The sequence below is a fragment of the Myotis davidii genome, unplaced genomic scaffold (genome assembly GCF_000327345.1).
Source record: "Myotis davidii unplaced genomic scaffold, ASM32734v1 scaffold268, whole genome shotgun sequence".
Classification (NCBI taxonomy): Eukaryota; Metazoa; Chordata; class Mammalia; order Chiroptera; family Vespertilionidae; genus Myotis; species Myotis davidii.
In genome coordinates, this window is record NW_006383015.1 from 2,515,665 (window position 1) to 2,534,445 (window position 18,781).

General features: G+C 38.2%; 1 protein-coding gene across 1 annotated transcript in view; it reads left to right on the forward strand.

The window, feature by feature from the left end:
• ABCA12 (ATP binding cassette subfamily A member 12) overlaps positions 1-18,781 on the forward strand; it is a 171,552-nt gene that overhangs the window by 56,457 nt on the left and 96,314 nt on the right. Inside the window, exons 3-7 of the mRNA XM_006778960.2 lie at positions 658-811; positions 11,015-11,106; positions 13,464-13,561; positions 16,455-16,640; positions 17,291-17,469. Of these exons, the coding sequence (XP_006779023.1) occupies positions 658-811; positions 11,015-11,106; positions 13,464-13,561; positions 16,455-16,640; positions 17,291-17,469 (709 nt within the window). The remainder of the gene's footprint in view (positions 1-657; positions 812-11,014; positions 11,107-13,463; positions 13,562-16,454; positions 16,641-17,290; positions 17,470-18,781) is intronic.

An 18,781-nucleotide genomic window follows, 5' to 3' on the forward strand; every position in this document is an offset into this window, starting at 1 on the left:
AACAACAACAACAAGGAAAATCTGCATGTTCACTCACACCATTAGTATTGGTTTTTAAACAGGAAAAAGTATTGTCTGCATAGGATAATTAATTTGCTATTATATTAAATTTTGAGGAGAACAAAAATATTTTTGGTAGCTGGAAGATTGGCTGAATTTATAACAACCTTAATTAGAAAAGAAGACATGTCCATTTGGGAAAGAATTGTTCATATATACTCAAACAAAAGTAAATTTCATGTGAAATATACCACCAGAGGGGGAAAAAATCCCTACAGATTTTTATATATGCATATATTGTTATATATTTTTTAAAAGATGAGGACTGTTCTGGTCATACTGCCTTCTGGCTTGCTCTTTTTAATTAACAATATATTATAAACATTTTCTGTGTTATTTGACATTTTTATTGGCTGCATTGTCTTTTATTATATGGATACACTGTGATTTGTTTTTAAAACACTCTAGAAAACATTCTTGCAGCCATTTCCTTAGAATAAATCCAAGAAGATTTCATGGCATTTGGACTCTTTTGGTATGTAGGGAACTCAAACAGTCATAATCCAGAAGGCAGTTTCCAAAACAGGGCTACTACATCTCTTTTCCTTCCCAGGTACATATCATAGTGATGTAACTATTGTTTGTTTTAAATTTCAGGTTACCTTGCACCTCGAAACCTTCCTAGTACTGGCTTCTTCCCGTTCCTTCAAACCCTACTGTGTGACACAGATTCTAAATGCAAAGACACACCCTATGGCCCACAGGATCTGCTTCGCAGGAAAGGGATTGATGACGCGTTATTTAAAGACAGGTAGGGGCACTTCCCAAGTGTGTTCAGTTGTTTGGAGAGAACAGAGCTCATGAGACACCCAGGAAACCATCCTAGGCTAGATATATAACTATTTTATGTATCTCCAAGTGGGATGCTTTAAATCTGAATGGAAAGGTGGATACAAGCTGAAATTACCACATGTATTTTAAGCATAATCTACTTTTGATGAATTACCCAAACTTTGTTTTTTAAACTGGGTGGCCAAGCAATCCTCCCTTATTCCCTAAAAGATTCCCTATCCCTCCTCAAATTGTCAGGGACACATTACCCTATGACTTGATCACGAGTATAAGATGTAGGGCAATGTCAAGGGCATGATCTCCTGGAAGAATAACATTAATATTGTTCTATGTGATACTTCCAGGTATAATAGAAAATAAGAAATGCAAAAAAGGAAATTAAAGGTCTAGAAATCAAAGTAATAAAGTTGAGATTATACTTAATTGAACAACAACCTTTAAAAATGAGGTTAATGTATGTCCTATTTTATGGTGTGAGCAGCAGCTGAAGAATAAAAAGAGAGATTCTAGACCATTTACCATCTTAATTTTCTTTTTTTCCCTTTTTATATTTTTATTGGTTTCAGAGAGGAAGGGAGAGGAAGAGAGAGGGAGATAGAAACATCAATGATGAGAAAGAATCATTGACTGGCTGCCTCCTGCACGCCCCCAACTGGGGATTGAGCCCGCAACCCAGGCATGTGCCTGACAAGAATCAAACCTGGGACCCTTCGTTCCACAGTCTGATGCTCTATTCACTGAGCCAAATCAGCTGGGGCCCACTTAATTTTCCATCATGGGATTCTAAACTGAGATACCCCAGGAGCCCACCTGTCTATAGAGTAAAAGAGTATTATAATTTTAATTGACCATGAGATAATTTGGGTAGAGATGTATTTTTAAGTGTCTCAGCAAAAGTTTATATTTATCATCAGAAATACTTGTTTCCAGAATTTTAATTTTAATTCTTTGGTGTGTAGCATCACCTCTCCTTTAATATCATCATCATGATTTTGGTCATCAAATAATATGGGTGATACTAAAAGAGAGAGCAACTATGAGCTGTGTAGTATATGATATAAATGTGTCAGGAATTGTCATGGGAAGTGATTTGGGGCATGTAATTATTGGGTTGCTAATTCACATTAGTTTTGTTGTTGCCATAAGTTATTTAGGCTTGATGCTTAAAACATGCTCATGTTCATTCATTTACTTATTCATTTATTTAAGAGGTAATGATTAAGATGTTTCTATGTTCCAGGTGCCATTCTAGGCACTGCGACATAGAGGTGAATCAGACACATTCTCTACCCACTTGTCACTTGCACTCTAATGGAAGTATAAGCAAAACAAAAAACAATCATATAAATAAGCAGCATAATTACTGACAATAAGTGTGATAGCAAGAAAATAATGCAGGTTAAGAGATAGAAGTTGAAAGGTAGGAAGTTGAGTGGTGAGAGAAGGTGGCATGGGGGTAAAGACCAACAATGACAAGGAGAAACCAGCACCAGCATGTGAACATCTGGAACAGAATGTTCCAGGCACATAAATAGCCAATGATCCTGAGGTAGGGACAAACATGACCATTTAACAGAAAATAAGCTAATATGGCTAGAACATTGTGAGAAACGATGAAACTGATAGGAGATGTGCTGATAAGGAAGACAGGAGATAGCATGCAGAATCTAATACATAGGGAAAGGAATGGATCTGCATTTTATTTTTAGTATACAGAGAAGCCATTGGAAAGTTTTAAGCAAATAAATATCATGACATATTGTTTATGAGACTAACTGTTCTAGGCATATACAAGCATAACCCCCACTAGCACAAGTTTCATTACTCTGAAAGGAGACCAAAAGCTAATGAGAGCCTATGACCTCATGTAGTCAGTGTAGAGGTAAGATGATCTATGTGTCCCTATGCAAGTGGTGAGTTAGGTGTGATCTATGCCTCTGTTCTCGCAGGGGAGGTAAAATACTATATCAGTAACAATTAATAGGAGGGAGTGTAATGGAGAGCGCCAGGAGGATGCTGAAGCTAGCACCCTCTGTTTTCAAACTTTCAGCTGGGGGATTCAGGTGACTCTTCATGAAGGTTTTTAAAAAATATATATTGTATTGATTTCAGAGAGGAAGGGAGAGGGAGGGAGAGAGAGAGAGAGAGAGAGAAACATCAATGATGAGAGAGATTCATTAATGGACTACCTCCTCTACACCCACTACTGGGGATTGAGCCCCCAACCTGAGCATGTGTCCTGACCAGGAATCAAACTGTGACCTCCTGATTCATAGGTCTGTGCTCAACCAATGAGCCACACCAACCAAGCTTCATGAAGGTTTTTGACTTGAGCTGGACATGTCATGACTAAGCATTAGAGAAGATATGGGAATAATTAATATCTATTATTTGTAAATTAAATTATAGCTCCCCTCTGGGGCTTTCTTCTTTACTATTTTTTTTGTTTTTAAATGAAGAACATAATAACAATGAGGAAAATAGTTAACAATATCTAAGAAGTATATAAATATACCTTCCCCCCAGAAGTATTTTTCTATGTAATATAATAGGGAATGAAACTTATGAGAGTTGCCTGAGATGAGCCATTGCGTTAGCTTTGCAACTATGATTAAAGTCCAGGTTTATTTTACCTTCTGTTGATTATTCCCTAGACAGCTGACAATATCTGTTTTTTAAAATTTTATTCTAACCTCAAACAGATTGTCTAGCTCAAGCTGTGTATTCAGTATTTTTTTCTAAACTACCAAGTAATTGGAGCTTAATTTAGAAAATTATATACAATAATAAAATTGCATTAATGGTATTTCCCACCATGCTATTAACTTTTATGCTTTATATAGCCATGCAATGAAACTGAGCATGGTTACTGGGTAAGCCGTTCCACTAAATTGCTTCCCTTTGGTGAAGAAAGATTTGCCAGCACAGCCTCATTAAGAGACAAAATAGTCTTCTTTTTCTCTTTTATAAGTGAGGGGAAAAGTGCCATCTTTGGCCTCATCAAAAGAGGCCCACCATGTTTATTGTAATAGAATGCTCTCTGAAAGACATGATGATCACACTGCAGTCACTATTTGCTGGCCAGTTACCAAGTGTGCTTTGATGTATTTTTGCATTGGCACTGGCCTCCTGTCATTAAATTCATACTTCTCTGGGCATTAGCTTCAGGATGAGGTGCCTTAAAAATAAAATCTAATGCTATACTCAGCGTCCACTCTAACCAGCTGTCTGAAAAAAGAAAAGATTACAGTTATGTGTTTTTTTTCTACTTTGTACAATGGATGAGCCAACATCACAGGACTTACCCGTGTGGTCCTTCCTGCTTGCACTGCCTCCAAGAATATATCAGAACAGTGGGAGACCTGGCTGTGCTATTGCTCACACAGCTGGCAAATGGCAAAGATCATTCTCCAGAGCTCACAGGGTCATTATTCGGAGAAGTGATGGAGCAATCCTGCAGATCCTGGAGGGGAAATGCCTCTACGGCTTTGCTCCCTATCTCTGTCATGTCGACACTCATCCATGACCCATGATTTCCAAACTCACATCTCTGTTCCTATTAAATGGCTCCTTCTATAGAACTTAAAACAGAGCTAATCAGATTTTATTTGGGATAATTTTAAAGTGCCAAGGCTCCTGTTTAGTATTTAAAAATACGTGCTTAGAAACTGACCTGAAGAGATTATTGGGAATGTAAGGTGAGAGGAAGTAGAGCAGCATGTGTCTTCATTTGCCTATAAAGATGAATAGGCTGTATATGTCAAACATTGGACTGAATTAATTTCAGCGTAATTTATAGCTATTTGGTAATAATTTTAGTGAGTGTTCATGTAAAAATAAAGGTTCATTTTTTATTAGAAAACAAATTTGAGGTATGTCTTAACTACAATGCATATACATATTCAAAGTCTCTCTTAATATCAAATATCCTAAGACAAAGCAACATACTAAGGTATTGCTAAATCTTAATATCTTAACCTCTTAACTGATATAGATTGATGATTGGTAAGTGGGCCACTTAGAAAAGAGAAATATTTTGAACATGGACAGGCAGGATTATATCTGAAGCATGAATGACCCCGAAGGAATAAAGTCAGTATTAAATACAAAAAATAATGAAAAAAAAGTTTAATTTTTTTAATGAATGACTTCTACTTGAGAGTAGATAGGAAGGACAACTGCATCAAATCACCAAGAGACCCTTGATGCCATTGCAAGTTCTTATTTGTAGTTTTAGGTCAATAATGGATGTCATCTGGACATTCATGGAATCAAACAGGTTTCAAGCACTTCTTGCATCTTTTTTCCAATAGTAACTAGATACCCATGTAACTATAATAATGGGGAAAAGAGAAAAATAGAAAAAGTCAACTAGTCCTGAGAGAGAAAAAAAGAATTTCTGAATTTTCTTTTCAGGATTTGCCATATGTGTCTGTTCTGGTAGGAAGTCCTTTTATAGACAGAATGTACCATGGCACACATGGATACCACCTACACAGGTAGTCTTTCCAGTCACAGGAAACACAAAGACACCCGGTAGAAGTGCATAAGATGATCTAGAATTTATAGAAATGTGACATTTCCCAAATGCAACTGTTGTTAGACATGTCTGAGAAGAAGTAAAATCTACTCTGGGCCTGGTTTTTCTCCAAGTACCTTAAATTTAACATTTTGAGTCCAAGGTGTTTCTTTTATTGAATTCCATTCCAAAATAGAGCCGTTTAGGTACCACTGAGGCAGAATCTAATTCTGTAGCAGCTTAAAGGAGAGGCACTTAGCCATCTTTATGCTACTGTGCATATGGTTGGGTCCAGCAAAAGATAGTTAAATGGTGCCATGGGTCACCTGGAGACTTGAGTCAGGCTTTCCTGCCTCACCCAGAAGGTTAATTTTCTGGACTCAGGAAGCTCACGTGCTGGGCTCAGGGACATCTAAGTTTTGCATAATGCTCTAAAATACCTCTAAGAGGTATCCAGTATGAAATGCATTCTCTAAGGTTTCCTTAGAACTATTCAGAGTTCCAGAATAGGACTTGCAAGTCTCCTGAGTTGGTTTTAGGGAGTGGATGTGGGGATGAGTCATCATGGAGTAAATCCATATCTGTCATAGCCTAGTGGAGGGTTTCTTGACCTCAGCATCATTGCTCCTTGTGGACAGATAATTTTTTAAAAATATATTTATTGATTTCAGAGAGGAAGGAAGAGGGAGAGAGAGAAAAAAACATAAATGATAAGAGAGAATCATTGATTGGCTGCCTCCTGCATGCCCCCTACTGGGGATTGAGCCCGCAACCCAGGCATGTGCCCTTGGCCGAAATCGAACCTCGGACCCTTCAGTCCGCAGGCCGACACTCTATCTACTGAGCCAAACCAGCTAGGGCATGGACAGATAATTTTTGTGTGTCCTGTACATTGTAGGATGTTTAGCAGCATCCCTGGCCTCTACCCACTAGATGCCAGTAGCACCACCCACTTCCAGGTGTGACAATCAAATATGTCTTCAAACATTGCCAAATGTCCCCCTGGGGTTGGGGAGGGAATTGTCCACAGTTGATATCCACTGGCCTAGTGAAAGGGTAAAGGTAAATTTTTAAGGTAGCACATTTTAAAGAATTAAGGTCCTAGAATCTTGCTCTACAAGAAACACAAATAACTCTCATTTAGCAGCCCCTGTAGTGTGTTCCCATTATTCCCCATGCATGTTCCTACTTAGCTAGTACAATTAATGCACAATTCCTGGTTTTCTTATTTGATTTGCCCATTAATTATATGTGGTGTGAATCTAATACATTTGGTGAGTTAATGAATGAATATGATGGGTACAGTGTCACATTATACATTAGGGTCTGTGATGTCACCCCTGGGATTTTTCCTCTTTCAAGGACCTTTGCAAAACCAGGTATGCAATAGTGGAGGGAAGACCAGGCTATGTAAGAAAAGATGCTTCCTTAGCTATCCTTTCTTCCAAGTGGTAGTCTTTATTACCTAGAATTCAATGCTTATCCTGTGCTAAATACCCTATCATCTACCAACACAACCCACTGTAGAGTTTTCTCAAGAATTTTAAAGTCTATGAAGGGGAAAAGTGATCATTACTACAAATGGAAAATTCCTGTTATAAGTAAACTGATAAATTAAATAATAAAATGAAGAAGTTGTTACAAAACCCTGGGTGAGGTCCTTTGCCTTGTCCCTACTCACTAGCTAATGCTTACAGGTTTCAGATCTATGAATAATAAGGGTGCATTCAGTTGCTGTCCAGAGATGTTGAAGGTTCTAGTGTTCTAGAGGGGCTATATGTGGAGCATAGGTGTATAAGCATGGGACTTCAGCTCCATAGTAAGGGGTAAGGCTGTGTCTCTGCACCATCTTCTTTTGTGGGTACTTTGGTGTTTAATATTGGTGAGTGCCTATGATGATAGGACCCAGGCAGCAAGAATTCATAACAACCTTGCAAAGTAACTATATTATTCCTAATTTTTAGACGAAGGAAGCAATGATTGAGGCCTTTTCGAAAGAGGCAGAGCTGGGATTCCAAAGATATTTTGCTACACCCCAGCAATATGGCCACTTTTCATTTAATCAGTCATCTGAGCTGTGGTCCAGTACTGTGCTATGTGCTTGGAATAAAAAAATGAATGAGACATGGTGCCTACTTCCAAAAATGTCACAGCCTAAAATGGAGAAGTGGTAAGAACAGGCACACAAACATAAAGCACTTAAAATTGGTATAAAATACGTATGTAAAAGTGCTGAAATTGTATCAAATAGAAGAAAGAGTGCTGTCTCTCACCTACCATTTTAAGAAGCAGATAGTACTCTGTCTATACGATCATGCTAATTACAGAGTTCAGAGATTACCATGATTAATTCAGTAAGACTGGTTAGCTTGCTGCCCTCCTTTAGTAATTTAATGGAGAGTTAATAGAATTAATTACCTTTGCCTGGGGGAAGTAGCTGTGTTTCAACTTATAACCTTAATTTATCTTTTTACCCACAACACTCTCTGTTTTACATTTATTTGTGGTTTCCATTTTAAATATCTAAAAACAATAGGGTTTTTTGTGTGCCGTGATAGTGGACACATGCCATCATGCCACACACTGTAAATGCAAAGTAAAACAGGAATATCTGCCGGCAGATTCATGTTAAAGAACACATGATATCCTGAACTCTTGCCCCAACAAAAAGACCAGCTAAGACGACATCAAAAGAGATGGACCACTTCCTCACTCATGTTACATGGAATTCATTCCTGGGAGACCACGGAATCATGGACACGCCCTGACCAAGGACAGGTCCCGTTAGAAAGAGGCCTCCTTTTCTGGAAACAGCCATTTCACTATTGAGCCAATTCAGAACTGCTGAGCCAGCAGCTTGCTGGGAAGGGATGAGTTTGTTTTTCTTTGGTGTTTAGGACTCTTATCTGAGTGTGGGAAGATGGGCAAGGTGTCCTCTGTAGAGTATGTGCAGCTTTTCATTCTCCAAGCTCACACTTTCTTAGTTTCCTATCACCTCTTCTCCCTCCCCTCCCATTTATTATTCAGTCTCCTTTTGCTCTTGTTCTTTCTTTATTCACTTTGATCTTCATCATGCTCCCTTTGGTTTTTGTTGTTGTCCCCAAGCCTTAAAATTTTTATGTAGGCAGTTTTTCCTTGTATTTTTGAAATGTGTTGATACTCAATAGTCTTCCTTATAGTATTTCAAAGTCAACTAAAAAAATGTTGATGAAAAGAAAAGTGAACCTGACTTTCTCAAACTTCTGCATGAGGGACGGGAAAGGTTCAGGTCAGTTCTTATTTTTATCTGAATAGCTTCCCATCCAAATAGGCAGCATGAGGAATGTAAAAATATTTAGGGGAATATAGTCATGGTCATGAATAATTCAAATATACATTAAGAATGCAAAACTTTTGAAGCAAAAGGTACATTTTATAAAGAATATTGAAAGACAGCAACGCCAGGGAATGAAAACAAATATCACCTCTTCTTATCATGGGTACTGAAAGGACACACTGAAAGAAAACAAGCACAGATTCCACCACACCTCCCAATTACTAATCACAAAGTACGCTGGTACCAGGATTCAGACCTTGTTTCTATAAAGAAAGTCAAATGGAACCACAGTAGTTAGCAGAACTTCTTACTCTTCCACTGTTATCTTCTTATATCCATCTTCATGTACCTTAACAAGCTTTTATTTATAAACTAGTGCTCTGGAGCACGAAATTCGTGCATGGAAGGGGGGATTCCCTCAGCCCAGCCTGCACCCTCTCCAATCGGGGACCCCTTGGGGGATGTCAGACTGCCAGTTTAGGCCCGATCTTACAGGGATCCTGCTGGCTTCTAACTGCTCACCTGCCTGCCTGCCTGAGTGCCCCTAACCCCTCTGCCTGCCTGATTGCCCCTAACTGTTCTTCCCTGCTGGCCTGATCTAGCTCCCAACTGCTCTCCCCTGTCAGCCTGATCTCACTCCCAACTGCCTCTACCTGCCTGATCACCCCTAACTTCCCTCTCCTGCTGGCCTGATCTTGCCCCCAACAGCCCTCCCCTGCCAGCCTGATATCCCCCAACAGCCCTCCTTTGCCAGCCTGATCTTGCCCCACTGCTCTCCTCTGCCAGCCTGATTGCCCCTAACTGCCTCTGCCTGCCTGATTGCCCCTAACTGCCCTCCCCTGCAGACCTGATCTTGCCCCCAACGGCCCTCTCCTGCCAGCCTGATTTTGCTCCCAACTGCTCTCCCCTGACAACCTGATCTGCCCCTAACTGCCCTCCCCTGCTGGCCAATTTGGTTCTGATTGGTCAGTTTTTATGCCAGTCAGCATCAAAAGCTCCGCCTACTAGGCAGCCATTGGCTCCTCACAGTTCACCCAGATTTGGTTCTGATTGGTCAGTTTCTATGCCAGTCAGTATCCACAGGCCTATCTCCAGGCATGCTCAGAGAGGTGGGGCTGATCAGCAGCCCCACGGAGGCCTGAAGAGAAACAGAGGTGCAGGTGCTGGTGAAACTGGAGAGAAAGAGAGAGGCAATGGCTAATCAACAGCTGCCATGGAGGCTGCGGATCAGGCCCTGCCTCTCTCTCTGGGCCTCTCTCTGGGCCTGATCCACAGCTCCCTTGGCAGTCAGTGCGGGGTCACTGCACCCAAACTGCCATCAGTCAGTGCTGGGTCATCATGACAACCCAGCACTGAATGCAGGACTGACTTCGGTGTTAGGTGGAGCCTTTCCAACTTTTAGAAATTCTGAAAAATATTCATATCCTGGTATCTGGACTGATTTCATTCTTGAAGTATATATACATTTATTTTAGGCACTTCCTTATTTATTTATTTATTTATTTTTAAATTTAAATTTTTAAGTATATCCAATTTTTAAGGAAACATGATTATCTCCATTTTAATAATAATCAACTAAAAGGACAATGAGTTTTTTAAAAAGAGGGCTTCTATATTATGGGGATGGCTAATCCTGTTTTATTCCAAAGGTAGTGTGATCACGTTGTGTGGGGATTCCTGGCAGCACAGTGCTGTTATTGCCTGGCTGATAGATTCAGTACAATTAAAAATTGGCCGATATCATTATTCCTTTAACACCTGGTGCCACTTGTAATGCCACAGCCCATAGTGCCTGAAACAGACTAGAAGATACTCAATAAATGTGTGTTCTTTTCCTTCTTCTTTAACTCTGTCTTGCAAGCATTCATCTTTGATAATCTTCAAAATACCATCTATAATTTAATATGGAAGTGTGTGGGTTTTTTAAAAGTTGAAAAATGAACAGACTTTTGTTTCTATCTCTTTAACACTCATGGACTCATCTATTTAGAATCCATTATCTTCTTAAAAGAAAAAAATATTATATATATTCAATATTTAGCTCCAACCTCTTTTAAAAATAATTTCCTTTCTATAAGATTAAAGTAAAAATAACTCCTTTAAACCTAATCTAGGCCATTTTATTTTCTAAATAAGATTTACTTTGTAGGATATATGACATATTCATTGTTGTATGGGTAGGTGAGCTCTTCCACTAAAATCCTAGAAAGCAGATTAAAAATGTGAAAGTCTTCTGAGAGCCCTGGAATCTGCCACATAATACATTGCCGTAACTAACTGAAATTAATGTGGGCGAAGTTATAGAGCTCTTGCTTTTTCTTCTCTAGTGTGATTCTGAGAAAGTCGTCCAACCTGCTGAAGGGCAGCAATTTATCACTCCAGAGCACTGAAGTTCCAGAAAGGAGACATGCATCACCAGGTAGGCTATTCTCCTCCCTGAGTTTAGAGCAGTTCTTTTGGAACATCCAGTAAGGTCTTTTGGAACACCCGGTAAAGGCCTAATCTTTAAAAGGGTTTATACTTTTAACTTTTCAGCAATATGGAATGCCTAGAATATCCCTAAGAGATTTAAATGTTTGTCATGGTTGTCTTAAGTGTGGCAGTGCAATGGTGCAAAGTTCTTGAGAATAATTGGAAATTAAGTCCTTAGTGAAACACTCTCTGGGAGCAAAAGCCTAGTTGGTACTCATATATTGAGAATTATAGACTTTGCCGGGATTGAGTAGGGACTCTGTAGTTGTCTGTGAGATGATGCTGGGATGGTACAGAAAACAACTCAGAAATAAAAATTATTGAGTGGAATCGCAGAGATTCATCCAAATTTCCCATCTTACAGATAAGGAATATGGCCCCAACAATGTTAAGTGTGGAGACCATAGTCATCCAGCAGACCTGATGGGCTCTTTCAGCTTGACCCTATTCTTCCAATTCAGAATCAGTTACCAGTGTGGCTGTGTGCTTCCTTCCTTCATAGGGGGCCCGTGGTCCCAAACTTTAATGAGCAGGAGAACTGAGGCTAATCCATCAAGATGGATTCTGATGCAGCTGGTCCTGAGAAATACCCATTCTTGAAGGCACAAATTGAGAAAACTCTTGAAACAGCAGAACTTTTTGACATACATTTGACAATATTTATTGGGTAGCAGCTATCAATCTCCACTGTCCTCCTAAGTCCTGGAGACATGTTAGTGAACAAAACAGAAAATTCCTGTATGTTAGAATATGATTCTATTCAGGGGAATAAAAGAATTCCATGGGACATTTAAGATTTTGTGACACTAAATAACACTCCAATGCAAGTTGATGGACCAAATGAGAAACGTCCTGTGTTAATGTGGTAGGTATATGGTGATGAGTGGCTCTGAGGAGTTAAGGTTCTGTTGTGAATGATCCATTCGCTGAATAGGGGAAAGCACAGCAGATTAAAAGCATAGTGCTGTGTTCCAGTAAGCTTTGCTTTGCTCTATAGCCAACGATTATGTTTCTAACCCTGGCTAGTCATCTTACAGATGCAGTGCCTGGGTTTAGAGAAATTAGTTGGTAATTTAATGAACTTATTGGTTAATAATACTATATAAGTTTCAATTGTGCAATTCTATAACACATCTGTATATTGCATTGTATGCTCACCACAGTTGGTAAATTCTTCAGCCTCATGAGGACTATAATAAAGCCTAGGGCAGTGGTCCTCAACCTGTGGGTCGCGACCCCTTTGGGGGTCGAATGACCCTTTCACAGGGGTTGCCTAAGACCATCGGAAAACACATATATAATTACATATTGTTTTTGTAATGAATCACTATGCTTTAATTATGTTCAATTTGTAACAATGAAAATGCATCCCGCATATCAGATACTTACATTATGATTCATAACAGAAGCAAAATTACAGTTATGAAGTAGCAATGAAAATAATTTTATGGTTGGGGGTCACCACAACATGAGGAACTGTATTAGAGGGTCGCGGCATTAGGAAGGTTGAGAACCACTGGCCTAGGACCTAATGATGATAGGTTACTGTATCTATCTTTAACATTAAAATTCTTTGCTGTGAGAATAGCAAAGTATTTCTGTCCAAAAATTATAAAAGTTAGCAGACTGGCTGAATGAATACCCATGCTATAGTTATGAGCATACTCTTCTAACTACTGCTCCTAATCCAGAGCTTTCTGCCACATTCCATACAGTGCTAGCCGAGGTCATTTTGGGAATTACTTAAGTGGAGTATACTGTTGTCTGGACTAATTGCTTTATCCCATTTATTTGATCTGAAATATCATTCAGAAGCCACTTTGGGGAGGAGAGAATTTATGATCTTAAGCAGATTTCAGCCTCCCAATTGAATAATTAAAAAGAAAACCATTATCACCAGATGTACATTGGCAGATCCTTTGAACAGATGTTGGATATGATGGATCTGTGGAGCTGATGGAGGCACCTCACATCCTCTAGGCCTGCACAGAAATGATTCCGTTTATTAGGCAATAATACTGGTGATGAAGTTTAATGACATAAACTGGCATGAAAGCAAATCACGTCTAAAACTACTGAAAAACAACCAAAAGCAGAACAAAACCATCACAATTTTATGTGAAAGGAAAAGCAGATTAAATTTGCCATTTTGCCAGAGTAAAACTTTCATGGAAGGTGCCTATTTGAGCACATTCTTACTGTGGGGTATATGAGGGCACAGTGATATTTGTGGATTCTTATGTGAGCCTGCCTATTATTATGTATGTGTTTATAGTATCCAACCTGTTCTTTCTTCTACTACAGCCACTGTATTTCCCAGTCCACGCTCTCATTTGGAAAGTGCTGGAACAGATACCTTCAATGGTAGCCAAGTCCTTGCCAGGATCCTTGATTTGGAAAAGGTAATTTCACTCAGTTGTGTAATGAACTGATAGCAAAGAACAGTTGAACAAATACCTCTTTCATTGGGAGAGGGATCTCCCAGAAGGAAGAGGTTTAGGCCATCTTTCCCATTTGGAGTAATATCTCAGGAAGATTCTTTTCTAAGGAGTTCTTCAGTAAAAAAAAAAAGAAAAAAAAGCTTAATTTTGAGACATTCTGAATTCTTTAAGGTCTTGAATATTTATTTACTTCCCTGTTAAGTCCCTTAATCAAACTTAAGATTTTCCTTTAATAAGAAAAACTGTAGTATTATATGTGATCTTTTCATTTTCTGAAGCAGAAAAGGAAAGAAAAAAACTATATGAAAGCAAACAAAGCTATAACACTCATTAAGCTTGCTGCCTCATTCATACCTTTGGAAAAATTCGAGCAATGGAAAATATTTCTCTAAAGTAATAACATCCTTTTCCTTAGCAGAGTTTAGGAAGCTTAACTATGGTTCTCCCTCTATTTACTAGTCATTTACCTGAAGATTCTAGATTGCAAGATAATACACATCATTTCTATCAAAGGTGTAAACTGGCATCCTGGAAGCGTGTATGTGTGTGCATGTGTGTGTACAGAGATGTTAAGAAATTAAACTTAAATGCGTTTAGGCAGACAAGGTACTCTTCTGTTAACTCTGCTTTTTCTTGTTGTCTTTTATCCAGCCGGATTCCTACAGTTAGGTTCTTTGGTTGGCCCCTGTAAGCATTTGAGTCTTGCTTTATGTGTTCTTCAGAAATTCAGAGGAGGTCATTTTCAATATTTTGCAATGATCTCTCTCTCTCTCTCTCTCTCTCTCTCTCTCTCTCTCTCTCTCTCTCCTTCCTTCCTTCCCTCCCTCCTCCCAGCACACAAGCACTTTAAATAATATACCCATGTTCATATTTTTATATGAACATATCTCTAACTTTTATTATATTTCAATGACTATAACCACTGTTGCTTAATATGCCTCTGTTAGTTACCCTTGAGTTTGTATTCTGTATAATTAAGGCATCTCAATAAACTGGTTATAAACCAAAGGATAACACAAAAATGAATGCCAGGAAAAGGTACCATACCTATCAAAGCAATTCAGCCAGTGCTGGTTGAAATATAAGACTTTCCCCTGCAGTCCAGTCTAGATGCTAAATATCTAGTTTCAATAATAAATAATAGTTGAGAGACCCAAAGCACCCTGAGTGGCATAGGCAGTCTCTGCTGTGCCCAGTAATTCTAATTTAAAGCTTTCCCCTCAAATCAGGCTACTAGTGTATAAACCAGGGAAAGTTATTTTATGCCATTCTATTTCTTCCATGTTGGTTCCTGGAAGCAATCATTCTTGCATTGGATCAGTTAAATTCTTTAACATCTAGAAGAGCAATGCTATCCTCCGAAATACCACTTCATCGTGTTGAAACTCCCAAGTTCTCTTTCTCATATGGAATAAAATTTCAGAATTTTGTAAGGCAGCACAGAATCATATATCCAGTGAGAATAAGTAAAAAATGAAAATTCTATGTCTAGATAGTTACATATTTTTAGACTAGTTGGAGTAGGGAAGGGATGTAAAAATTAGGGTGACATATTGATGCCTATGTCAGCAATCTCTGATTCCTCCCTCTTTTTCTTTACTGCTTTCTGCAACCCTTGCAAGAATGAGTAGAGAAATCATTCTGGGGTGAGTTTATGTGCAAAGTTAGGGAAGGGATTTAGATGAGTGATTAGAAGACCTGGCACTTATATCCTAGAATAAGCGGATCCTGTTTTGTTTCATTACATTTAGAAGTTGTGTCACTAGAGGGCAGAATATAGATTCCGTGATGTAACTTAAGAGGAGAATGAAGTTAGTTGATCATTACTGCACAGAGTTATAAGAATTAATTATTAAGAAGGACCCATTAAATATTATAACTAAATACAATTGGCTCTATAAATATCTAAGCAAGTTCAATAATAGGGAATGTGATCAATATTGTAGCTGAAAATATTGCTGCATCTGTGACTGATCAGTATTGTGAAATATATGGGGGACTTATGATTCCATAATGAAAATGTTTTCCAATTATTTCTTTCGGTAATTATATACTTTTATGTATTTTCATATGCATGTTTTCTTTTTTCCTTCATATACTAGTACATAATTATTTTTTTCTTTAAAGTTTTTTTTATTGATTTCAGGGAAGAATGGAGAGGGAGAAATAGATAGAAACATCAATGATGAGAGGGAATCATTGATCAGCTGCCTCCTTTATGCCCCCCACTGGGGATTGAGCCCACAATCTGGGCATATGCCGTGACTGGGAATCAAACCATGACCTTCTGGTTCAAAGGTTGATGCTCAAACACTGAGCCATGCCAGCTGGGCTTTATGCATAATTCTTAAATAAAATATTTGCTTTACAAATGAAACATAACCCATGTTTTTCTATTTCTCTGAATAAATACTGTTGGGCTTGAGAATAAACCCTTATGATGCTACTTTTTGGAAGTCTTTCGAAGATCATGGCTAATTTGCCATTAGGGGTCACCAAGAGTTAGAAACCCGAGCCTCTGCTGCTAAGTACCAACAAAACACTAAGGCTTTTAACCCTGAAGATTTTTGTCAGAAAAGATCTGGTGCCTTTAGGTTCTCTGGTCAGAGACAAAAAATGAGTTCAGTTAAACAAATTATATGAAAACCATTTAAATTGTAACAATGACAAAAATTACCGCATTCACACATTTGATGACTCTTCATGGGTAAGCCCAGTGTCTTTTAGTGTTATTTTGCTCTAATGCAGAAACTTAAAATGACTATTCTGAAAATATATTTCATTAAAGACTGGAACACTTTAATATCTGTATTTACTAACAAAATCATTCCACTCTTCCCACACACGTTTTTAGCTATTAAATCAAAATGCAACTTCAGAAGACATACGAAGAGAGCTGTGTGAGAGCTACCCAGGATACACTGCTGATTACACCTTCTCTTGGACCACTCTAGGGAAAAATGTTGTAAACAAATTTTGCCTGTCCAACATGACCCTTTTAGAGTCTTCTCTCCAAGAATTAACAAATCAATTCTCTCAGGTGAGTATAAATACTTGATAATAGTAAACATTTTCATATATGAAGTTTTAAGGGTTCTCCACCAAAATAAATAATATAAGATCTACTAATGGATATGACTGTACCTCCCAAACCAGGTCCTAAAGAAAAATAAAAGTATTACTCAGAAGCTAATTTTATTTTAAGAAATTAATCTCCAAAAATGTAATTCCAAATATAGCTCTGTTATCCAAACTTTAAATATGCCAATTTCTGTAGGTATAGGGAAAATGCAATTATGTATAAGAACAAAAGAAATAGTTATTGTCTTTTCAAGTCAAGGATGACTTCAAACTGACTATAGTGGTCCGCAAACTCATTAGTCAACAGAGCCAAATATCAACAGTACAACGACTGAAATTTCTTTTGAGAGCCAAATTTTTTAAACTTAAACTATATAGGTAGGTACATTGTTATTAACTTAATTAGGGTACTCATAAGGCTTATGAAGAGCCACACTCAAGGGGCCAAAGAGCCGCATGTGGCTCGCGAGCTGCAGTTTGCCGACCACTGTGTCACTAACAATTTGAGAGAATGGCTTATGTGAGAATCTAGATGTTTATTGGAATAAGCCATGTGATTACAAATGTTGAAGTCTCATTTTGTCCTGTTTGTGGTTTTACTTTTTAAAGATATCAAGGGACCCCAATAACCAGAAGACAGTATTTCAGGACATGGTCAAAATTCTATCCCTCTTCTCAAAAGTACAAGAGCAGACAGCTGTGTGGCAGCTTCTCTCTAGTTTTCCAGATGTGTTTCAGAATGACACGACACTAAGCCATGTATTTGATGTTCTTCGAAATGCAAACAGGTAAGAAAATGTAAGAATTGAGATGTTACTGTTTATATTTTAAAAAGTCCGTTTTCAAAAATATTACTTGTGAGGATCATTGGTAGGTAGGTAAAATTGCAGCAAATAACCCTTCAGCACCTTATTGCAGATTTTCGTAATGAAGGTAAAGGTGTTAGTTAAGCAAAGAGGAAACACACATTAAGGTCACTAGGGTTATCAAAATGTACATGAGAAAGTGAGGAAGAGCACTAATGTTACAACTAGATTGTCAGTTGGTATCCCTGAGTTTCTGAGAAAGAGGTGCATAGCAGGACCAACGGTAGACTGGAACATTGACTCTGGTTCATTCAGGGACAAGAGCTCCATGTATGTAGCATGTACACTACCTAAGAATAAATATTTCATTGGGTTTTGGTTGACACCATCCAATATGAAACAACCCTGTTTATTTGAGTTTTGAACTGAGTCACCTCAAAGGGATTGGTCTCCCTCCTGTGCTGCCAGGCTATACATGATCTTTCTGACCCTGCATATTGGGTTGGCTTTATTTGACACATAGAACACAAAGATTGGGAAATTTTGCAGAAGAAACCCCTTTAAAGGTTGCTTTCCTTATAAAAGAGACCAGAGTATGGCCAGCATTTACAGTTTAATGGAATGATACTTAGGCTTTGATTATCCCATCTAGTTAAGTTAAAAATGAGCATTAAAAAAAATCAACAATAACTACATCAACTGTCAATCATTGAGTCCCATTACATACCAGACAGTTCACTGGGCCCTTTATAATATCACATTAAGTTCTGCAAGTAAACTATTATTTATTTTATAAATGAGGTAACAGATGGTCATAAAAATTAAATATCTGATGATCATGCAGCTAGGAGGGTTTAAACCTGAGATTTCCAACTCCAGAACGCAGGCCTTCTCTCTAATATGTCATTAACAGTACACTGTATTCCATCTCTAGTGTCTGAAGCACCAGAAAACAGTGTTCTCATCTTCTTTGGAAAGCTTCCAAGAGCTTATGTTTATTCAAAGACCTTATAATAAACCCTTATGCTGGCACATTAATCTCACAACATTAAATCCTCACAACAGTGCTTTGAGATAGAGAAAACAGATATCCCCGTTTTATGGAAGAGGAAATAAAACCTCACAGAGGTCACATGACTTACCAAGGTTCTACAATTAGTAAGTAGCAAACACAGAACCTGAACTCAAGGAATCTAAGTCCCGTGCTCTTTCCACAATAGCATGTCATAACTAATTTGTAGAAGGAACAACATATTAGGAATTTGATTTTCTAGGTTGGTCCTCATTTTAGCAT